This window comes from Nannospalax galili, unplaced genomic scaffold (genome assembly GCF_000622305.1).
Source record: "Nannospalax galili isolate Female #2095 unplaced genomic scaffold, S.galili_v1.0 scaffold211, whole genome shotgun sequence".
NCBI classification, from domain to species: domain Eukaryota; kingdom Metazoa; phylum Chordata; class Mammalia; order Rodentia; family Spalacidae; genus Nannospalax; species Nannospalax galili.
Genome location: NW_008329624.1, coordinates 382,022 through 406,792, shown reverse-complemented (window position 1 = coordinate 406,792; position 24,771 = coordinate 382,022). Strand labels below are relative to the sequence as shown.

Sequence of the window (24,771 nt, the reverse complement as noted above, 5' to 3'; positions counted from 1 at the left end):
CAGCTAACAACTGTCCTGAACTCTAGTTCCAGGGGATCCGAAAGCCTCTTCTGTCCTCCATGGGCATTGCACCATGACACAGGTGCACTTACCTACATGCAGGCAATACACGTATACACATAAAATAAAAATAATAAATAAAATTTTAAGCAGATAACAAACAGAGAATGACCAGACTTACTGAGATTCCCAGTATGAAAAGTCATGCTCCAGGTGCACCTGGTAGGATCGTGGGGAGAATCAGACTTTATCTCATCAATCCCACACACAAAGAAGCTTGCTTTGTGTTTTCACAACCACATTTTTTAATCTAACAAGAGTTTTCCTATCTGGGAACTTTGGAATCTTTTTCACAATATTCTGAAAGATTATCCAATTCATATTTATTTATTTAGCCCTCACTCTACATCTCCTTTTTTTATTATTTTTATTTTATGTGTACAAGTGTATTGCCTGCATGTGTGTAAGTGCACCCATGCCATGTACCTTCCAATGTCCGAGGAAGCCAGAAGGGGACATCGGATTCTCCTGAAACTGGAGTTATAGGGGGGTTGTTAGCTGCCATGTGGGTGCTGGGAATTGAACCCCGGTCCTCTGCAAGAGCAACCAGTGCTCTTAACCACTGAGCCATCTCTCCAGCCCCTCTATATCTTCTTTTGAGAGCTTTTTTGGAAAGGATGGAGGGGGAGTAAAGAAACAAAAACAAGCGAGGTGGAGGGACCAGGGGTCGGAACCCCTTGAATCTGCACCAGCCTTCAGAAGTTAAGTTACTTCTCAAATTTACACACGGACTTATTATTGCCTTGACTGCAATCATGTAGAAAATGAGTGGGACTATGAAGCACACACAGACAATTTAATAAAGCGAGCTTTCTTTTCTTACGAAATCTTTGAAGAAGAGAATCATTAGACAGAGACTTGCCTTGTATTACCCAGGTCACGAAGCATGTCAGCTTGGTGATGTGCCTTTGGCATGAAATCCTTAATTAGAAATTCCTTGAGAGCTGCTCCCAGTAGGTGCTTCCCAAGACAAAAGGATGAAATCATTTAGTAGGGAACCCCTTACTAAGCACACAACATCCAGATTCAGGTGAGCAGAAAAGAACAGCTTGCTGGTAATCAAAGAGAAGTTTCAGGATGGTGTGCTGGATTTTGAGTGAAAGCGTGTCCATCGTGGTTGTAGTAAGTGTTACTTTTGTTATTCAACTCTAAGAACTTGTATTAAAGAGTCTCTGATTCATAGGATAACTTGTCCAGAAACAGTAAAAGTCTTGAAATATTACTTTAGCTAAAAAACCAAAACTTGTTAGCAAACATTCAGGAGATATATTTAATTTACCCTTATAGAATCGTGCAAAGTTGTTTTCCAATTGAGTTCATTTTTAATTATTTTTAAAGTCAAGTAGATTGCATTTGCATAATGTGTGTCTCTCTCATCAAATGACGTCTTGGAATAAAGCTTTGAAATTGGGATTTTTCTAGAGTGCTTTAAAAATGCCCTTCCTCTCATCACCAGTGTCAATCATGTTGACTAAGAAGATTCTGTGCTTTTCAGTAAATAATTTGAAGTTGATCCCATGTGTTTAAAATGATTTTAACAAAGTTAATCACTTCTTACTATTTGTAAGCACTGCTAAAAACTAATCTGTAAGAAATAAATACATGGAGTAATTCTGATTAATATTGGCAAGCTCTTTATTTTATCTGACAAGAAGAACCCCTGAGCGATCCTGGGTAGGGGGTAACGTGGGCCATGCATTGATCGTGTCTCTTCTTATTCTCTCCAGCTCTCGTGGCTGGCAGTGAATCTCTATCTGTTTATTGACACATTCTGTTGGTATGAAGGAGAGGAGGCCTTCTTTTACACGCGAATTATTCTGGGTGTAAGTAGAGCTGGCCACAGTTTGCTATTGTTTCAGAAAAGAAACTGCCTTCCACGTTTCCAGGTTTTCTTGTTTTCACTGTTCCTCCTTTTTATATTTTTAACCTACGGACAGTCTACATTGGCGTGGGCCAGAGCATCTGCAGCATGCCTGAATTTTAACTGCATGCTAATTCTGTTACCTGTCAGTCGAAACTTTATTTCGTTCGTGAGAGGAACAAGTATGGTAAGTAACAAATATTTTAAATAAACCTAGGTGTTGTGACTTACTACTACAGTGCAACTAAAGGTTGGCAAGATGGCTCAGTAGCTCTTTCACAACCTAAGTTCAAATCCTTAGAACCCATGTTAAAAGAAAGGCCTAGTCTTGAGTGCCCATAATCCCAACACTGGGGTGGGGGGTGGGGGTCAGAGACAAGAGGACCACTGGGACTTGCTGCATGCCAGCCTAACTCCAGGTTAGGTATAAGACCCTATTTCAAGGGATTTATGAAGAGAGTGATAGAATAAGGTACCCAACGCCCTCCTCTGGCCTTGGAAAGAATACAAGGGTACATGCACCCGCACGTACATGTGCACATACACTACATTCACACACACACACACACACCTTCTCGGTTTCAATTTTGAACTATTTAAAAATGGCGACAGAGAGTGCCACAATGTGCCAGATACAGTGCCAGAAAATACAGTTTATTGGTGTACATGTTCACATATTACTTATGACTGTTTTAGTTCAACAACAGCAGAATTAAGTAGTTCCGGCAGTGACTGTTCTACAATCCTGAATTATTTACTATCTGGCTCTTTACAAAAAAAAAAAAAAAAAAAAAAAAACTGTTCTGCATTTTCCTTTGAAACTCTCAGTAATCATGTTAAGACACTGGTTAACTGAAAATCAGCACATGCACTTTGATGGGTTTTTGCCACAGACCTCCTACATGATGCTGGACTCCTTGTTCAACCTTTACCCCCATGAAAATGGACAAATGATGACATGTTGAACTCTCACCATTTCTGATGGACAGAAGACAAATAGGCAGTTGAGACAAGTGCCACTCAGGAAACATCTGAGTTCCTACCACAATCACAATCATAGGACATGGGTTTCAATCTGGTGATTTTAACACCAATCATTGGTAGTGGGACCTAGTTAGATTCATTTCATTGTGCTGAGTACTGACTTTCTTCTGTTAATGAGAAAACATGCAGAAAAATAATATTGTCAACTGCCTTTATCAGAAAAAATGTATTATGAAATCATCGCAACTTAATGAATATTAGTAGTAGGTACATAGAATACCTTTCTTTGTATAATAAGGAATAATTGATGGATTACTCAAACTACATGCATAAGGTAACAGTTGTCACCTATACATTCTCCACAAACAAGCAGGCTGAGGCAAAGCTATGGGGTTTATTAAGACTTTGGAAGTCTAGTCAGAAACCTACTGATTCCATCATTTGGACTGAGCTGGAATTCCAGAAAAGCAGCTAATAACCTTTTGTTTTGCTGGGTGACCAACTGCCACTAACTTTTGTGTCCTGTATCCGCAAGTTAAGCAACATAGAGGCTGGGCCTGAGTCTTGCTGTCTTAGGTTTCGGGGCACATTTTTTCCTGTGTTCATTTTCCTAACTCAGACTTTCGTTTGTTTACTTGGGAATTCTAGTGCTGCAGAGGGCTATGGAGAAGGCAGCTGGACAAAAACCTCAAGTTCCACGAGCTGGTTGCCTATGGGATAGCTGCTAATGCAAGTACGTGCTTACTAATTGCCTAATGGGTTTGGTGATACCTAATGTCTAAATTTATGGTTTGGTTTTAATCCCTTGAAGTCTCGCCCTTAGATAAAAGAAATTTTCATTTCCATATGATCACATAAATCCTTGTATTAATGGGTTTTTTATAAATTTCTAATTTAGACTCATATGAGTTTTTCCAAAGTAAGATCTTTAATTTATCAAAGGAAAGTTGTTAAGTTTTCCTTTCATTTGTGAATAACATCACTTGCTCATAATGATGCTAAATAACCACTTGAAAATGAACACTTTGCTATTCAACCTAATTCAGAAATACAATTGACTTATACCCAAAATCTCACTCCCATAGGCAAAAGGCTATATGATTTAAAGAATATTAGATTCAGATGTGGATGGTGCCTTTCTTTGTGTAATAAGGAATACCTTGTTCCAAGCTCTGGTATCAGAGGCAGAAAAATGAAAAAGAAAAGAAAGCTCGGGTGAACCAGGCTTTGAATAGGATCGAGCTAGTGGACATAGACGGTTCTTGAAAAACATGGATTTCTATAACCATATGAACTATTACTGTTACTACACTTCTAGTTCAAGTAGAAATTACCATCTCTGTTCAACGTTAGACACCTGTGAGGAAGGAAAGACTAGGAAGGGAAAGAGCAATCAACTGGCTTGTGGTTTTGCTTAGAAAACAAAGATACTGAAATAAAAGGCTATCAGAACAATAAAAAGTTATGATTCAGGACTTTCTCCCTCAAACTAATTTAACTATAAAATGTTTTCCTCATTTGTTTTTATCCTCTCATGCATAAAAAACAGCAGAGTAAAAGGAACACTCAAAACAAATGTGAATTTAATTAACCAACAAGACATGACAGACGGTGCCCGAGTGCCAATTAACACAACTTTGGGTGTGCAGTGAGACATGAGCAGAAAATGCTCCCCATTGATTGCCTTAAACACCAGATCAAACCAGAGACATGCTTTGCAGAAGGTCTTTGTGGTTTGTTAGGAAGTAAGGGTAAAAAGATACCATGTCCTAGATGCCCCTAAGGAGCTTGGGGGTGGAGGGAGGGTTAGGCAAGACTGGTCCAACCTTATGTCTCATGACCTGAAACAGTACAGACTACACTTGGGTGCTTGGAGGCTTTGCTGTTGAGGGATGACGCCAGGAAGCAGATTTCAGCTCAGAAACAGAAGTCATTTCTGCACCTTGAAATTATCTAAAATCAGAATTAGAATCCCTCATGGGCACTAAGCTCCTTGTGGTAAGGGGTGCCCAAACACAGGCCACAAAGTTCCTTGGTAGGCAGAGGCATTCAAGGGAATCTCTAGGTTTCCTTTAATATCTTAAAAACCTTAGTTTTGCATTAAGAGGAGAGATAGAGCACAGTAAAATGCTCAGAAGAATATTATCACTGTACAGTAGTGTAAAGAGCATTGGACTTTAAGAGAAAGTTATAAAGATATTACAGAGAAAAGAGTTGGGGAACATAATTAAAATTCACCTGACAAAGTCACAGAGGATGTAAGAAAATATGTGTTTTGAAATAGCTTTCTCCTTAAACCTTTGGGTATATATATTCTTTATATGTATTTATATATCAATAGTATAAATGCATAGGTAATATGTATTGAATGACTCCCATGAGCAAGGCACCCTGATAGGACCTATTACTTTCTGAAACTCCTGTGATCAGTGCTGTTTTTAGGGTGGTGTTAAAATTAGGGTGAGCAACATTTGACTAGGATCAGATGATAGTTTATTTTATAGCTGAGAGCATATGAGAACTCAGATTAAGTCTCAGATGTTCTCTGAGGAATTTAAGAAAGAGCAGTGCAACTTATCTACTTCAGTGAGATGTGTAGATTATTTTCAAGACTTTATTTTCTTGGAAATCCTGCAAACTAACATCAAGTCTAGGCTCCATAGCTTGGCAGATGGGTCCACTGGTATAGTCCTGTCCGCCAACAGGTCCCCACACACACCCAGTCTGTCTCTTGCCCACATCCCCCTTGCCCTTTCCCCTCAGGAAGTCTCTGGAGCCTTTATGCCTTTGTTTGGACATTCCCTCTGCTGAAATTCTCTCTCCCTCATGGTCCCCGTTGGGTAAAATATTACCAGATCCAGGACCCACTGCCTGTCGATTTCTCCTAGACCCAGGACCTTTACCTACAAACCTCATGCCACACTGCCTCATGTCACAGAGGGATAATCCTCGGGTTGTGATGGCCCCAGCGGACAACACCATACCTCTAGCATCTTAGCAGCCTGTCCCTGGCACATAAGAAGTCTCCGACAGGTTTGATCAACCCAGGGCGAATGGCACTGGCAGCATGCAAGAGAGGCTAAAGGAATTGATGGGAAAGGAACAAGACACAGTGCCTGAGCTTTGGGTGGATGAGGCATAGAGTTTAAGGAATGAACTGATTCAAAAGAATACCAATCATTCAAGATAATAAATTCACACTCTGCTTGCAAGGAGAGAAACCAGGATGTTCTTTCTCCCTCTTCCCCTCACAAATTCCTGAAGAGCATTAGTATTCTTTCCAACCCACTTCCTCTTGAACCCCTGCCGCTCTGCCTTGCTCCTGTACATCTCCTGGGGCTCCCCCAGCAGGGTTCGGGCTGTATCTGAGAGCAAAGTGCCCTCCTCTGGTCCTCCATGGCAACCAGCTTCGCTGCTGTGGTTTCCAGCCCGGCAAAGTCAGGAAGGTGGAAAGAAAGCTCTCTGCCTCTCCCAGTCCCTGACAAAGCAATTACTGCATTTCACACTAACTAAGAAATGTGGCTTGCAACTGTGCTTTTAGAGAGAAAAGCGAAGCTCAGCCCTGGGTTTCATAGCTACACCTTGCTCTTCACATTTTGTCCTTCCGGTGCGTTCACCCGGGAGCAGCCGCAGAATCCCTGTGCTGATTTTATTAGCCTCGCCCATTATGCGGCTTCTCAAATAGCCGACTGGCTTAATAGAGGTGTGTAACCTTGGAAGAAATGTATCCACGCAGAAGTTTGCATGCCAACCTCTAATTTCTCATCCATTCCCCTAGAAGTTGAATTGCAGGCTCTAATTGGTTGGATCATTAAAAGATGTAATTAGAGACTGGTGGAAGTAGGCTAGGGAGGAGGGGAGAGGCGAAACAATGGTGTCTATAATCAAGGGCATCACCGAAAATGCAGCGACAGGAGCCCTTCTGTTGGCTTCCTGCCTTCCTGCTTGCCTGTGGATGATAAGACCTGCCGGAGCATCCTCCAACCACTAATAAATCATGTTCAGGGACCTGTAACCCCACTGGTATAAAAATCGTAGTTTTGCAGCCTCTACATTCTTATTAATGTGGATCTTTCTGGATTCCCTGGTCCATGGTAGACCTTGAAGACCCCTCCAATTGAAAAGCAGTACTTTGAACCTGAGTTTCTATCAACAGAGGCTGTAAATAGTGACCCACGCGGCTCTTTCCGCAAATTCTGCAGCTTGTGTCTGCCAGGTTTCAGGGTGTACAATTACCCTGAGTGCAGCTCCTGATGAGTCGCTAAAATTAGTTCACAAACATCAATAAACAGAAGAGAGGCCGGCTGAAAAGACAGGGCACAGAATAAAGACGCTAAGAAAATAATGATTTGGAGGTCCCTCAGTTAAGAGGGCCCGAAGACACAGACTCCTCAGGCTCTAACCTCTAACAGATTGCTGCAAACCAGTTCTGCAGTTCCACCAGGGGTGCTTGAGCGCCCACAGGACTCCACCCCGAGTCCTGCCTAACGGGATTTAATGTGCTTTACGAACACATGGCACACACACCATGCCAGAATGGGTGGGTCCTCTACCAGATCCCACGGTTTTAAAGTCTCAGCCAGATTTTGGCTGTAGAAACACGGCAGGATTCATTTCTGGGTCCTCGATCCCATGGGCTGCTTCAATTAGGGAGTGACTAACTCCAGACCCCCTGCTACCTCTGATAGGCAGGCAAAAGGGTGCTAGAACCGACCCCCTTCCAAGATTCCCCTCAATTATGCCTCCTTTGATCTCCAGGAAAAAAAAAAATGAGAAAGGAAGAAGGGAAAGGCACTTTCTCAGGGCAACCAGCTCTAATTGTAGCCTTTATGATTTTTTGTTCGCTCTTCAATGAAAGTTCCTTATTTGAACTCAGAAATTCACAGACCAATTAAATGTGCCTGCATAGCATTTCCAAGATAGCTGGTCTCTTTTAAAAGTACTTTGGTGAGAAAATAAAATTGTAGCAAGACCTAATTACAACACCTTTTAGTTTAGTGCATTTGGATGGGCTATGGAAAAACAGCTTGTCTTTCAAGGACACAACAGTGTGTGCTCTAGGGAGTCCACGGGAGTGGGAAAAGAGCTGATTTGGAGTCAGTGGCAAGTGACTTCAAGACTGGAGATCTCCATTTAAACCAGTGTTGATTTTTTTAAAACAAATTAAAATATGAATCTCACATCAGTGTGACTTTCCTATCCGCCTGTAGATTTCTTCTGAAAGGTAACTGTTCCCAGTTATCTTCAGAGAAGACACCTGATCACATAGCTGGAAGACAGCTATTATACCATTTTACAGATGAAAAAAATAGAGGCAGGAAGAAATTAGGTTACTGGAAAGCATCCACTTAAGTGGTTCTTTCTGCTTGACGCTAACAACAAATCTAATATCATGAAATTATAGCAATGACCAAGAGGGAAAGAAATCAACGATTTCAGCATTTTAAACACATTTCTGAAATAATTGTTGTCACAACAGAGATGGTATGGTCATTCATATTAAAAAGACTAAGATGAGCCCAGTATGGTCGTTCACACCTTTAATCCCAGCACTCACAGGAGAGGCAGAGGCAGGCGAATCTCTGTGAAATCAAGGCCAGCCTGGTCTACACAGCAAGTTCCAAGCCAGCTGGGACTACTGGGACACTCTGTTTCAAAACAAACAGAAGACTAAGATGTAGAAAGAATAGAAAATATGTCAGAAAATGAACAAAAGCAAGATCTAGTTTCTATTAAGCCCCAGTAACCCTGGGTTAACTAGTTGGTATGTTTTTAGTTTTAAGCCAAGATTATAGTAAAATTCGAATCAGGTCTAAGAGGAAAATTAAATGTTTATACAAATAAAATGGGCATAGGGAGTTTTTATTCTGAGGTTCTCGGAAGTAACTAAAATATTCCACATTTAATTTACTTTGTAAAACAAAAGCAACACAGAGAGGACTGAAGAAAAGAAGCCATGGAAAATATGGGGAAGATAGTTCTAGCATATTTCTTTAGAACCTACCTCTTTTTAAAAAGCATCTTGGATTTTCTTCTCCCACTTCATTAGTGTCTAGCTCTGTTAGGAAAGACCTAGGAATAAAAGTAAATCCATAGTTCAATATCCTTATTCATCCATTCTACATACTTAAATTTAGTTTAACAGTGTCAAATTCTCATGTGGAAATCAACCTAATAGAAAACAGATTGTGATCAACAACTCATTACAAAGAAGAATGTTATGAAAACAGAAGAATACAAAAGAGAATTCATTCATTGTTTTCTGTCAGGAGTATAAGGTACAGTGGTAAATCAGTCCCTAATCCAACCTGAAGTTCGGTTCCTAATCCTGTGAAATGGGAACAGCTCTGGTCCCTGTCTCCATGGAGGGAGAATCAAAGAAAGCAAGAACCAAAGAAGTAAGGGTGAAGAGGTGGAATGTGAGGGACATTTACAAGTCAGCAATGAGGACAGCAAGTGCCAGGATCAGACATGAGCATTAGGAACAATGTGATCTCACACTAAAGGACTCAAGCAAAGCACTCCAAGAGTTTTACCTAAGACCATAGGAGAAATTAGTTGTAATATACAGAAAAGTATAACAACATTCAATCAGTAAAAGGAAATAATACAGCCCATATGTCAAAAGGTGGGGCCCTGAAGTCATATAAACAGGGTTTCGTCCAACTTTGACATTATGTTTATGAATGCTGACCTATAAAATGGAACTTGCTAAATCAAGTAATGTACTCACAACATTGACAACAGTTGCCTCATATATAGGAAGCATTCAATATATGCTTTTTCAATAATACATTTTTAAAAGTATTACCTGCTTTTTAAAAAAGAACTTTGGGACAATTATCAGAAAATTTGAAATGATGGACAATGTTTGTGTTCAATTTACAACAACATCCCATTTTATATACACCATATTGTAAAAAACTGCTTCTAGATAAGCCTTTGCAGCATTGCGGATGCTGAGGCTCACTCAGCAAGGCCACCTCTTCATAGACACGGTCGTATCTGCTGATGAAGACCACGCTTGTCCATTTTAAATAGCGAAGACTGGGAATTTTGTAAAGAAAAGAGATTTCTTCATCTCACACCTTAGAAAGTGGAAATTCCAAACAGCATAGTGCAAATTCTGTCAAGGGCCACTGTGGCTGCACTGCATTGTGGTAGACAGCATCATTGTCAGAACACAGTGAGAGGGGGAGATCACTGTGAGACAGGAAGCCACAGTATGGGAAGGTCCCTCCCACTGGGACCCACCTCTTAAAGTTCTCATCACTCCTTAACACTGCCACATCAGTGACTAGGCTTTTGACACATGAACCTTTTGGGGACAAACTATACCCAAACTATTACAGCATCTACAGGTAAAATACACTATTTCTTGGGTGCACACCTCACCAAACTCAAAGAAGGCAGGAAGCATCACAGTTGCAGAAACTCCTCATATACTTTACTTTCTTTGAGGAGCCTCAAAAGTATGCTTGATTTGGCTTTCAACCTAAGGCCTAGAGAAAAATATTCCAGAAGTATGTATCAATTGGTTCCTTTATTCTTTATCCCTTTTGTCTTCCTGTAACCTGTCACTTAGAAAATAATTATTAAATATTTACTGATGCTAAGCAGTGTGCCAGGTGCTGGGGTTTCAAGGATAGATAAGTCTTGAAGAGTCAAGGTCATTTGAGGATATACAAGCCATAAATAAATGCTCAGAACAATAATTTCCAGAAAAAGCTATAATGGAAATATCATTGTGTCTGTGGAACTGAAGAATGTGTATAGAAAACAACTTCTGAATTCGGTTCTAAACTGTAAGTAGAACTTCTCAAAGAAGAAAAGAGAATGATTCTTCTGGAAGGAGCTCAGGTAACAAGAAAATTCTGCTAAATAGAAGATGGCATTTCTAAGTAAATTTGCAGCAGTTGCCACACAAGCCAAAATAGCAGCAATACTCTAAGAAGGGGCATGCATCTGTGCATGTGTGCATGGGGGGGGGGCACAATTGACATTAGGTAGCCTCCTCTTTATTTTTAAGACAGGTGCCTCACTAAGCCGGGAGCTGTTTCTTGGTTAGACTGGCTGACCGGCAAACTCTAGGGATCCACCTGTCTCTCCATCTTCCTATTTAGGGCTGGGGTTACAAACATGCATCCCCATGCCAGACTTTTATATGGGTGCTAGGGATCCAAACTCTAGGCTTCATGCTTACTAAGAACAGTGGAAGCACTTTACCATTCCCAATATTCTCAGAAGTTTCTTTTAATCTTATTTTCCCTTCATTTCTCTACACCTTGACCCACAGTAGACACCCATCAAGGATCCCATAATTTATTTGGACTATAACAGTAGCAGATCCAGCTCTTTTCATTGTGACTGCAGAAGAAAAGATGCTATCCAACTGAGGAATTATCTACATCCTGCCTAATGAACCCTAGGTCCACACTTGAGTCTGATCCCAATGGTAGGTGACAACTGGCCACCCACCTGGGACTACAAAGTATGTGGTCACCCAGAGGATGTGACCGCTGCTTCCCAACAGTTCACAGGCTAGGAGAGAGCAGCATGGACTCAGAACCTTCAGGCCACAGGATGCTGTGGGCTTGTTCTCCTCACCTGGAGTTTAGACATCACCCATTCTCAGAATTAGATTGCATGCTTTATGTCTTAAGAACATTGAGAGTATGTGCTTCATTTCATAAATACTGGCTTATTTCAGTTCTGTAGGAATGATCCATGCAAATCCAAGTAGGTATGTAGGAGTGTGTGTGTGTGTGTGTGTGTGTGTGTGTGTTAAAATGTATAGAGAGAAGAACAGAAAACATGTCTGAAAGAGAGCAAAGACAGTATCTCCCTGGTATCTATCAACCTATGTGTCATACAAACATGTGTTAGTATGTATGAGATACAGTATTCTAGAATAATTCTGACTTCTTTGGGAAATTTTGCATTTATAGCTCCATTTATATACTTTCTTTCCTTAAGAATTGTATTTCTCCAGTTTAGAGGATCTCAGTATGTAGAAGTAAGTAGAAGATACTCTAAGGAGGGGCTGTTTATGTAGCTTTTTGATGTGGAAGCTCAGAGCCAGAATCTAGGACTATCTCTACAACTTTCCACCCTTTACATCTGTGCAAGCTTCTGTGATATCTGAAATAAAGACAGTGTAGGCTGGACCACAAGTCACAAGTTTATATGACACTGGATTTGTTCTTGATTGCTAGCATCCACTTTGGCATATGGAATGGTCAGTGTGGACTCATCCAGATAGATGATTGGGCTCATGAAAAAGCAGAAGACAGACACCATCTTCAGGGGAGCGGCCCAACCCTTTTGCCCCTGCCCCCTCCATATTCACTCAAAACTCAGGAAACCAAGCGCCTTATTTTAAACTCTCCCCATCAAGACCACCTTGATGAAGCATGGGCCCACATTCTGGTCCTGACCCTACCAAGCTGGCTGAGGAATATGAGGAGGACCCAGTTAATATTTCCTGTACTAATTTTCTTCTTCTGGAAAATGAGGCGTTTGAACTGATAATTTTGAAGGGCTTTTACTCAAACTTAACCTTGGGTCTTACAAATGTCACATTGATGTGAAATGAAGGTGTTTGGCTTAAAATAAGTGAATTTTGATTAGATTAAGCTATGAATTGTCATAATAATTTTTTAAAAAGAATTGTATTGCAGGGGCTAGAGAGATGGCTCAGTGGTAAAGAACACTGACTGCTCTAGCAAAGGACCTGGGTTCAGTTCCCAGCACCCACATGGTGGCTAACAGCCATCCTCAACTCCAGTTCCAGGGGATTCTACACCCTCTTCTGACCTCCACAGGCACTGCATGACACAGGTGTACTTACATATATGTAGACAATATACTCAAATACATAAAATAAAAATAATAAATATTTTTAAAAGAATTAAATTTATATATAACCATGTTTCAATATATGACTTATTCCACTTCCAAAATGTTAACATACTTAAAATTATGATGCACTGAAAATTACCTTTTTTTTTCAAAATTCAATTCTTTTTAATATATAGAAAATGAAGTCATAATAATGTATTTCCAGTAAAGTAACAGAGTTTGGGCAAATGCATTAATGCATATATATAATATATATGCTAAGTATCCCTCTATATCTTTAACATGACCTAGAATATTCCCTAATGTCTTTTCCCAGCTAATCTGGACTCACAATGCCATCCGCACTCCCAGAAGCACTTCTGATAATTTTTTTCCCATCACAGATTAGTTTTGCTTTAGAATTTCATGTACTGTAAGCTATATGGTTTGTATTTTTGTACGTTCCTTTATATTTACCAAAATATTTTTGAGATTTGTATTATTAGCTGTATGCATAGCCACCTTTTTCCCCCTTAAATTGCTCACTTGCTAAATCTACGTTTTGTGCCATTCTATAAACACATCACAGTTTCTTTATCCATTCACCTGTGGACAGACACCTGTGCTATTTCCAGATTTGTTCTATCAAGAATAAAACCACTGAGAAAATTTTTCTCTCTCTTAGATAAATACCCAGTAATGGAATTGGTGGGTCATTTCACAGTTTATTTCTATAATTAAAATGCATGGGGAGCTGGAGAGATGGCTCAGCAGTTAAGAACACTGGTTGTTCTTGCAGAAGTCCCGTGTTCAAATCCCAGCACCCACATGGCAGTTTACTGTTCGTAACTCCAGTTCCAGAGGATCTGACAGCCTCTTCTGACCTCTGACGGCATTGCACAACACAGGTGCACTTACCTACATGCAGGCAATACATGCATACACATAAAATAAAAATAATAATTTTTTAAAAAATTAAAAAAGTGCATGTACTAAATTATATTATACAAAAGATGGTTATGCAGAACCACTTTCAGATGTATTTGATCCACTCCATTCAAGACACTGGAAAAGATGCATGTATAAATACTTTTCCTTGAGGATTACTAAAACCAGAACATAGTGAAAGACAGCAATGTTTCAGAATAACTAAAGGAGATGAATGTTATACAGTGTGTGTCTCCTCATCCCCAGCCATCCATCTTGTGGCACATTTGTTTAACCTGGAGCGTTACCACTTGGGTCAAGCAGAGGATGCTGAGGGACTTCTGGCTGCACTTTCCAAGCTTGGAAACACCCCAAATGAGAGCTACCTCAATCCAGTCCGCACCTTGCACACGGTGAGTTCTTGCATGTTAACTGGACTCTCTTCTGAAGAATTCTTGCTCTCTCCGCATTCCTATATCAAGTAATACATTTCAAAAGCTTCTCACAAAAGAGCTGGATAGAAGAGGTTGCTGACAGATGTCAGTATCAATTTCACTTTTTTTTGGAAGGTTCTACATATTCATTATTTAACCAATGTGCTCAAATCTCCAGGATAAAAACCTTCAGTTCTATTTGGTGGACCTAATGATTGACCGTGTTCAGCTTAGTCAACCGTGCCATGGTGTGGGAATCCTCACAGACCCAGCTTGGCTCTCCTCGTGTCTTCTCTTGGAGCTGTACCTGATTTTGTTACCGGTTTTCATTCAAATCCACTGGGAAACAGGACGATTTTGCTTTTGTTTCTTGGCCAAAAATCGCTTGATTCTGAAAGTCTTGTGAGAAGACATGGTGAGAGACCCAGACAAGCATACAGAAGACGATGGCAGATGAAAGGAAAGAGCAACTATTTTTAAAAAAGCTAAATTTCCGATCATTAATGTGGCTGGGAGGTTATAAGTAAGGAGAATATAGGAAACTGTTAAAGCCCTAACACTGTACATTTTAAAAGCATCCCTGATCAAATTCTCTTCACTGATAAAGCATATGCCACCTAAATCCAGGGATGACAGATCGATGTTTCATTTCCTTCTGCAAACTGTTCTCTGGATCTGTTCTTGCCTTGTATTTTGGCATATGAACATCATGTACTGACCAAAGAAGGCCATTTCATAATGAGACCTGCAGGACTAGTGACGCCATTGATGCTAACCACCTAGATGCACAGAGCAGCAGTGTCTCTAGGAAGCAAAAATAAATCCCAAAACTGTAGCCACAGCTTCCTACCTTCAGAGGTAAAGACCTCCTCCCCAAGGCCCACCCTTACCACTTTGTGGTTCACCTAAACATTTGTCCATGAACTGCTGTATTAGAACGTGTATCCAGCATGGAGACCAGAAGAAGAATCTATGTTTTTTCGAGAAAAGCCTTCAAGAAAAGGACTCTCCTTCCCTCAGAAACCATCAACTCTCCATAGCTCCTCAGTTAGGGATAGGAGCTTGTGAATCCCTCTGTGCTAGAATGTTGACTACATGATCTTATGAGATCCGATGCAGACAACCACAGCGGCTGAGTTCATGTGTGCTGTGGTTCTGTCCTGTCCAGAAGACCCTGTTTCACTCTGGTTATCCAGACCTCTGGCTTTTACAGCCTTTCCCACCCTCACCTGAGATGGTCCCTGAGCACTGGGGGTGGGGGTGATCTACATTGTGACTGAACACTCCACTGAAACTTACTCTCTGCACTTTTATCAGCTGTGACATCTCAACATCTTGAAGAGACTATCTAATAAATAGTATTTATTATGAATAACCTTTAAATCAATGTTACAAAATAGGTAAGCTACTTCAAACACTGTTATTTGAAAATTTTAGAAGCAATATCCTATGTAAGTATTAATTAAGTTCAGAAGACCATCTAATTTAGGGCATTTGCTGAAATGATTATCAATAAGTCAAAGCGTACATTACAGCAATTCATGAGTGGGGCTATGTTGGACAATCTGTTGCAGCTCAGATCAGTCTGTAAATGTATTGTAGGGGAAAAGAAACAGAAATCTGCTTTAACAACCAAAGCGTGATTTGAAATGAGCACAACTCATGTCGTGAGTGAACTTCTAAAATACCTGAGTGTATCTGCAAAAAAAATATTTTAAATGTTTTAGGCATACCCTTTTCCAACTTTATTTCATTCTTCTGCTCTGGAACAAAAAAATAAACAATGGAGAAGTCCCTATCCAAATTACCTCCAGATCTCAAAGCAGCCCAAATTAATGAGGTTTTACTGACAAAAGATATAGTGTGAGTTTACTGAGCCCACGTTGGCTCAGCTATGGGAGCACAGGGTATGAATGCTAATGACTAAGCAAGAATACAGGAAGTACGTAATAAAAGCAAAATGCTTTGCGATTAATATTCTAAAAGGCTATTAACTGTCCCTTGCACTCATGAGTCAGAGTCCTGCCCTTTAGGGAGCATCCACACCAGATACGAATAGCTATGACCTTATTGATCGCAGAGAATTTACCAAGCCGTATTCCAGGTCCCCTGAGGTAGCAAGAAAGAAATGCAAGTCATGGTCTTTGCAATTAAAAAGCAAGACAAGGAAAAAATACCAGGAGAACAGAGTATGCAGCTGCTCTATAAGGAACGCCCCTAAGGGACCTCTCGAAAATGTGTTTATTAATGCTAAAATGCAATTAAGCATGGCATGGTGCCCCATGTTTTTATTTTAAAAATTGAGAACTTAAAGCTTGGGCTTATTTTGCAGCATTTTATCTTCCAATGCTCTCTAGTATCAATCCAAACCAGGAGATTTTACATGACAATTAATTTGTGCAAATGGAAACTATATATTTAATGGCATAGTCATTTATAAAAAGCGGAGCAAAGTAAAATACCAACAGTAAAGCTCGATTCTCGAGTTGTACCTGACCTTGTTGACATCCCACGCTTCGGAGAAAAACACCGAGTCGCTTGTTGCTTGGATCCCCTAGTACTGACCCGAAAATTGCAAAACTGTAACAAACTATGATGTAGTGGCATTTGTTTCTCTTAGAACACAACCACTGAGCTACTGATGACACTCGCAGGCATTACTGGCCTGGTGATCTCCCTGGCTTTGATTTTGATCATGACTTCTTCAACCGAGTTTATCAGACAGTCTTCCTATGAGCTGTTCTGGTATACACACCACATTTTCATCATCTTCTTCGTCGGTCTGGCCATCCATGGAGCAGGGTAAGTCCATCTTTTACTGTGGGTGTTAAGATCCTTCTTTCTAGGAATCTCAAAATAATTCTCCTTTTAACAAAGAAACAATTTGCAGCGACTAAAAGACACATGACAATGTGCGTTCACAGCAGCCAATCTCTTCTTGTAGGACAGGAAATGAGCCACATAGATGGAGAAGTTTTCTGTGTCTTTTTCCTAGCTCTGTCAGTGAGTCCTGTCATGTTTATAGGTACAAGGAACCTAATGCGTGCGGGATGACAGTGGAGCTGTGTTCCCTCCAGCACCTGTTTCTGCAATCCAATTTAGGTGGAATTAGACCGGAGATGTATTCTTGATACCCAGATTTCACTGTCGCTTTCCCAGAACCATCAAGTAGGAAGCCCAGTGTGTGGGAGGGGAGTATGTAAGACAGCCCAGCTAACCTGAGTTCCAAATCATCTCCGTCAGTAGTCGTCAGACTGACTGCACACGTGCCCTGAGTTCAGTGAGCATCAGTTTTCCATTTTCCCTCTGGGATTCCTCTTTGCTCAGACAGCCCATAAGACTGTGCTCTGGTATTTGACACCCTCCTGAAACTGTCAAGCCCTTCACTGAGAGGCAAGACTAGCACATAAAGTATCTGAGGTTGCACAGTGTGTTCACCCTCAAAGACATTGTTTTCAATTCTTCAAATATTAAATATTTAATATTAAATATTATTTAAATAAATATTTAATAATAGCCATGGATTCATTAATTTTTGTCCGCACATGAGATTTCCCTTTTTAATTACTTCATAAGTTGATGCCTTTTGGTTTTCAAGTTATAACTTTCAAAGCACAGTTGTATGCATGATCAGTTTTAACCCACCACATTTATGAGATGGAACACATTTCTCATTGCCACAACCCATGCCAAATTAAGAGTTCTCTCACCACCCTGTTTTCCTGACATATCATACTAGTTACTTTTCTGTTGCTGTGATAAAACACAGTGACTAAGGGAACTTATGAAAAGATGAGTTTACTTCAGCTTACGGATGGCCGGTAGACATGGTGAGGAGGTGGGAGCAGAGGCACTCACATCTTAAAGCAGGCACAGGAAGCAGAGAACCACAGGAAATCCAGCAAGGTTCAAAGCCCGCCCCCAGTGACACACTTCCTCCAGCAAGGCCACACCTTCTTAAACCTCCCAAAACAGCGCCACCAACTGGGGAACAAAATGTCCAGATACATGCAGCCTATGGGGGTCATTCTCATTCAAACCAGCACACATGTACAACCACATCGCAGAAGAAAGAGTTACTTCCTGGGGAATGTTTTACTCTGAAATATAAACCTTTTTCTTAATCAGCTAACCTTCACATTTATACTGCTCCTAACTAAAGCTTTTTATTCCCTTTTAGCTTAAAAATATCTGAAGATGGCTCTTTGGGTGTGGAGACCTCACCCTTCGTTTTTGTACTGGGAGCAGGCAGGATAGTGTAGTCCCAATATTTCATTCCAAAGTTGTGAGTCTGCCTGTCTGATTCTTTTCCTCATGTCAGAGTTATGGCTGACTGGAGCCCCTTTGTGAGGCTCTCTACAATCCATACACAGGTAGAAGGCCTCTTCACGGAAATGATGCCTGTCTGCCCCTAAACCCACATCTCCTACATTCACACTCTGCTGCAGTGTAGCACAATGGATTTCAGTCCTTAGTATCTTGTTGGTGATATTTTTTGATATCCAAACACTATTTCATAAGGAGAATGTTTTAGTAATTTTAACCTTATTGAAAGACTTATTTGGGGATAAGGGCCTCTTTAATTCTCTCAGCTTGACATATTCTGCAGCTACTGTTTACAGTGAAAGTAATTTGCAAATTCTATTCAAAATGCTAAGTAGACACAGGATTGCTGGAAGGTGTTAATGGCCATAAGTCTACCTATTATGGAATGGTATAGATGAAGACATTGAAAAACTTGAAATTTTTAAAAATAATAGTGTACTAATGGAACGATCTGTGGTCTCTAGATACCACAGGGAAAGTTCCCTAACACCCAAGAATGAAGGTGTTGAAATGTAGGATGTCTCATTCATTAACCACAACCACCCTGCCTTGGGTGGGCATCATTTGTGCCCTGGAGATTCACAAACAGTTTTGCTCACCTGACTCAAAGGGATGTTTGCCAACTGGGTGACTTCCATAAGAACAGACAGTGTCAAGGGCTAACGTGTCAGTGCTAGCTGACACCAACTACTTTCCAGGGTATTTTAAATCCTTTCTCCCATGCCCGAGGATACAAAAGGAGGCCACTACCCCACAGGCTAAACAGGATGTGAGTTTATGTAATACTGCTGTCTCTCAGGCTATAAGAACCTAGTTTCTCAAAATAAATCAATGCATCTTCTTCATAAGCACCTAGGAATTGGGCAACTCCCCAATTTTATTATGTCTAGTCCCTTACTTCAGGGTTACCAATAAGTAAAGTAATCCTGAGAGTGTATGCCAAAGTAATTTGCAAAGGTCAGTCAGTAATGCATTTGTAACAAATGTAATAGAGTAGCATTACAGGACTCTTTATCCAGTGCTCCATTCATACAGGCTGGCTTCTCTTTCTACTTTTAAATTTATCAATACAGCCTCAAAGACACATTTCAAAGTGACCTGTTTTGACCTTGTCAAATGCTAAGCCTGCTAGTGGTCACTGAGGGAAAAAAAATATCATTATTCTGGGTACTTCTTTTGACTAGTTCACTTAAAAACTTCTAAGTGCTCAGAAACGAACTAAGACGGGTAGAAGTTAAATCAATCTGTGAAAGCACCCAATAGTACAAAGTTAGCCAATTAGTCCAAATCAGCAATCAGGACAAGATGAAACCTAATTAAATTCAACAGTCTACAAAAGGATGTGTTCAAACAATTTCCTTCATTATGAATTCTCTAATATAGACACTTTCGGTGTAACACAGGATACCACAGAGGGGCACTTCTTCTCTCGGATCTTCAAAGTTATCCAGTGCTTTTTAAATGCCTAGTTTTAAAAAAAAACGCTGAGGGAGCTGAGAGACAGCCCACGTTTCAAGAGACGCCAGTGCTGTTCTGGAACCCACTGTAGAGTATAAATCTGTGTGTAACAAGACTGCACAAAACCAGCTTGACATTTTTGTACTTTTTCTTTTTGTTTTTGTTTTTAAATAAGTCGGATTATTCGAGGCCAAACTGGAGAGAGTCTCACACTACACAATGTCACCTTCTGTAGACACCGCTATGCTGAATGGCAGGCAGCTACCTTGTGCCCCGTGCCTCAATTTTCTGGCAAGGAACCTTCGGTAAGAATGAACCCAGGAGCTTTTTAAAAATAACTGTCCCCACTGTTAAAATAACTAGAGCTTTTATAGGCTTGAAAAAAGAACTGCCCATGTCACCACTAGATGAAGCCAACTCTTTATTAAGTGGGCTAATGGAGAAATCGAGTTATGGATAATTTTAAAAGAGGTTTACTGCCAAAAGCACTTTATTCAGCTTTGAAATGTGATCCACTTATGCTTAAATATGGATGTCTGAGATGGCAGGGCTTCATCACAGCACTGTAATGGCTCTGCAGGACCTAGTCCCGTGGCTCACCACCCTGTGCACCTTCACTGTACCTCTGCCTGCCCCTCTGTCTCCACTCCAGATTAAGAGAAGCCTGAAAGAGAACCAACCCCTTGTTAGAGGCTTACCTTCTTTCTTTCTACAACTTTTGGGATCAAAAGAATCAGGCTCTCATAACTGAAATACTGACAATGTTAGCCAAGAACAGAACAAATTAATTTGAGTAGATGACAGTGTCCACAAAGCTTGAAAGTACTGTTTTCTAGGTATGTTACAGTTATTACAGCTGGTGACATAGGCAAACAGGAATAATGACCCTTGTTTGGCCTCTTCCAAAATCTCAGAACAGTACAAACCTTTGGTTTACCTAGGTGATGCATGACAGAAAATAAATGAAGCCAATATATTAAAACCAGTCGGAGACTGGGTGTATAAAGTGCTTGCCCCACATGCACAGAACCCCGAGTTTGATCCCCAGCACTGCATAAACTAGGCGTGGTAGTGCATGCCTGTAATCCCAGCACTCAGAGTTGGAGGCTAGAGGATCAGAAGTCCAAGCTCATCATCAACTACAGTTGCAACCTGGAATATGTGAGATAGTAGCAACAAACAAACAGACAAAACCTAAGAGGAAACAAGTGCCCCAAATCTGCATCATTTAAGAATGGGATAATAGGATATAATCGTTTATAAATTGTGGGGATTTAGGAAATTAACTCACCCACATAGGAAGAATATAAATAATCACTTTTTAAAAAAACTCTCACATGTATTAAATTAAATGCCAGGTTTTAAGGTGAAATCGTAGGAGAAATTTTAAAACTGAGAGAAGTAAAGTAGATGTGCCCATTAGACCGTGGTTCTTTTAATGGTCAGTATAGATTGTCTCTGTCTTAAACTCAACTCTCGGTAGCCACTATCCAGCCTGCATATTAACGAGAAACTTGAATACCTCTCTAAAATTTTCAGCCACAGCATCTCCATAAAAGAAAAAAAATCAATATTCTCCCACGTCTCATGAATACAGACCAAGGCCTGCTCCCAGCACTACACGCTGGCATTAATTATCATTAAGAGGGAGGACTTACCCATCTCTCTGCTGACGCCCCCCACAACTCCTTGCACACTCAAACTGGTGGTGTCACTCTTTCCCATTATATTTAATGGATCCTGATCCAAAGCGTGTGTGGGCTGTGCAATTACCGCTTGGATGAACTGTACAATATTCCTTCTGATGTCTTAGAAAGGCTGAATCAGAAAGGCATTCCAAGGACAACTAAGGGTTCCTATGTGTCACTGCACCACAGTGTCTTTACACAACTCTATGCCTTCGTCTTTGCCTCTGTCCATTTTCATGGAGTTTTTATCTGTATAATATTTGCCAGCAATGCACTGTTCCCTGTGTTGGGCCAGATAATTCTTTGTTCTTTATGTTGTATAAACATCACAGGAAGCTCCTGCTCTCCTTTCTACCTCAAACTCCCAGGCACACAAGCATACAACTATAGAGTCCAGAGCGGCTTGTGCAATCCAGTCTCAAAAGATGCTTGGTCCTCCTTAGCTAATGAAGCACCTCAGTTCATTTGCCTGAAGTTAATAAATAAACAAGGCTGAGTGGTTTCTGCTTTCTAGGGAATGATGTCAGAGGTAAAAGGGAAGGCTTGAACCGGGGTAGAGTCAATCAGTGAAATTTCACCAAGTGGCTACAACATACTTGCATGTCAATAGACAAACACATGGGCCCTGCCCCAGGAGAGCTGATCAGCTAAGGAAATGTTCTATTCATAAACACACATAAAATAAAATAAAAACCAGCATACACTTATTTTCTGCTAGGAATAAACATGGAGGAAACAAGTTTCATTACTGCTGCTATTAAATCAACATAGTTTTTTCTCTGTGGTGATATGCTCACTATACCGTGATTCTGGGTATTTTTAGAGAAGGAAAAAAGAAAGCTAGGAATCCATGTAGCATTTTAGCATTAAGGAAGCTGGTAGGTGAACCATTTATGACCCTTTATTTTAAGCGATGGAGAAATGGAGGTCGAGGGTGTTTCAAATCGTTACCTAAGGCATTCCTAGCAAAGCCTCCCGACTCTGCCGCCAGCTATGAACTTTCTTCCTCACACCTTATGACATTCCCTCCAAACCTGTGACCTTCCTCCAGGACTTCCTTTATCATTTCTCTGCTACTGCCTGCAAGTACATGTCCCTAATATTGCATTCATCCCTGAGAATAAGCAAAAATATTTAACAGTTTGGAGGGAACTTAAATAACAGTTTTTCTCCAATCATTTCCCATTTTGAAAATAAGAAAATTCAAACACAAAATAGTCCAAGATATGAGCTGGAGAGATAGCCCAGTCAGTAGAATGCTTTCCATGAACTCATGAGGACTTGAGTTCAATCCCCAGCATCTACATAAAAGCCAGGCATAGTGGCACATATTTGTAATCCCAGCACTGGCAGGTAGAGACAGGTACCTGCTACCAATCCACTCAGTGAACCCCAGGGATCAGTGAAAGATCCTGTTTCAAAACAAAAGGTTTGGAAGGCTCCTGAAGAACAATGCCCAAAGTTGACCTCTCACGTCCAACTGCATGTAGATACATGTGCACTGTACATACGTGAACACATATAAACACAAGTTCAAAATGTATCTGAAGACACAGGGTAAGAGATGAGGGAGGGCATGACCTCCCTTATCTACTCATTCTTATCTATGCTGATCACCACAGCTGGACCAGTTCCCTAATATTCCTTGCTGGCTGTAGCTCACCCTCATTCCCTGAACTTCAAGGGGCTCCAGGAGCATCACAGTATAAATAAACCATGCTATCTCCTTCTGGAGCAATTTATATAGTAGACTAGAGATCGAGCCAAGGATTAATGGCTTACATTCTCCTTCCCGACTAACCATGGAAAGAAAAATAACCCATTCTGTTTCATCAATGTGGAAAAATCAGAAGCCATGGCTGATTTGACACCTCCAAAATGAACTACGTGATGTCTAAAGTGTGTGTTTTCAAATGGATATGGAAGATTATTTGTGAAAATACACAAAAGACTATGTAAGGGTCTTTGCAAATCATTCTCCCATGTAGAAAGAATCATTGCTGTCATTTCTCTAACTATCAAAACCACTTCTTAAAATACTTTCTAGTCTCGTCAAGCATAAGGAAGCTAAGACTTGATTTGCTTAGTCCAGCCCCGCCCTCCTGCCCGCTCCTCTGTTTAGCCTTGCTCTGAGCATCTTCTCTGCCTCTCCAAAACACAAGTGGACAAAGGGTTTTATTCTCTCTGCTACTCTGAACATGTTGGTGAATCCCACTGAGGCGGAAAAGAGTAAGTGGGTCAAATTGCTTTGTGTTGCCTGCATAAATCCTAGCCTTTATCAAGCAAGCAAGAGGCCCCAGGAAAGTAGCTCAGAAGGCTGATGCAGGTGAGGACAGGTACCATGCAAACAGAGCCAGAGCTAAGCAAAAAAAGAAATTAAAATACAAACAAGATAACTCAAAAGAAGCAAAATAAATGTTAAAAGGGCTTGTGATCTTATAGACAGAGCCAGACAGCTGCAAGGAAATAGTGTGTAGGAACACACAAACTCAAAAGGAGGTGCCCTCCCTGCTCCCAAGGTCTTATCAGAGGATTAGGGTCATAATGGATTGACAATGGCAAAGAAGGAAATAAGGACATTTAAGGACATTTTCCAAGCTTTGAGATCCAGCCTAGGCTCTCTGAGATCCAGACCAGTCTCCCTAGACAACTTGAACCCATTTCCAGAAAGTTAGGATATTTTTTCTATAGGAATGAGATTAGATTTCCAAAAACCTTTAACATCCTAAAATTCAGTGAGTTCATAAGTCTCTGATGCTTTATAAAGCAAGCCTCAGGACCAGTTGTAGTGCTGACAGAAAGTAGTGTGGTTCCATTTCCATCAAATGGTAAATACTCAAGGTAGGCAGCAGATACCCTAGGGAAATGGAGGCCAGGAAAGGGTGTCAGATCTCCTAGAACTGGAGTTACAAATGGTTGTTAACCACCATGTGGGTGCTAGAAACCAAACTTGGGTCTTCTGCAAGATCAGTTAGTGCTCTTAACCACTGAGTCATATTTCCAGCCCCACTAATTTATTTTTTGCTGAAAATGCTCCTTATCTTAGCTCTCCAGTTAGCTGGTGATGATTTTGTTCTAATTCTGAGGTTTAAGGTGCTAAAAATTGTGTGTGTGTGTGTGTGTGTGTGTGTGTGTGTCTGCCTTTAGACAGATGCCCTAGTTGTGAGGCATTATTGGCCAAAAAAATTAATAT

At 40.6% G+C, this 24,771-nt stretch overlaps 1 protein-coding gene and 1 pseudogene across 1 annotated transcript in view; one reads left to right on the top strand and one right to left on the bottom strand.

The window, feature by feature from the left end:
- Nucleotides 1–1,095: 1,095 nt before the first annotated feature.
- Nucleotides 1,096–24,771, top strand: part of Nox3 (NADPH oxidase 3) — a 66,098-nt gene continuing 42,422 nt past the window's right edge. Inside the window, exons 1-7 of the mRNA XM_008839405.2 lie at nucleotides 1,096–1,182; nucleotides 1,788–1,883; nucleotides 1,998–2,108; nucleotides 3,554–3,638; nucleotides 13,940–14,085; nucleotides 16,727–16,908; nucleotides 20,066–20,195. Of these exons, the coding sequence (XP_008837627.1) occupies nucleotides 1,138–1,182; nucleotides 1,788–1,883; nucleotides 1,998–2,108; nucleotides 3,554–3,638; nucleotides 13,940–14,085; nucleotides 16,727–16,908; nucleotides 20,066–20,195 (795 nt within the window). The 5' untranslated portion in view covers nucleotides 1,096–1,137. The remainder of the gene's footprint in view (nucleotides 1,183–1,787; nucleotides 1,884–1,997; nucleotides 2,109–3,553; nucleotides 3,639–13,939; nucleotides 14,086–16,726; nucleotides 16,909–20,065; nucleotides 20,196–24,771) is intronic.
- Nucleotides 14,367–14,520, bottom strand: LOC108491144 (annotated as a pseudogene).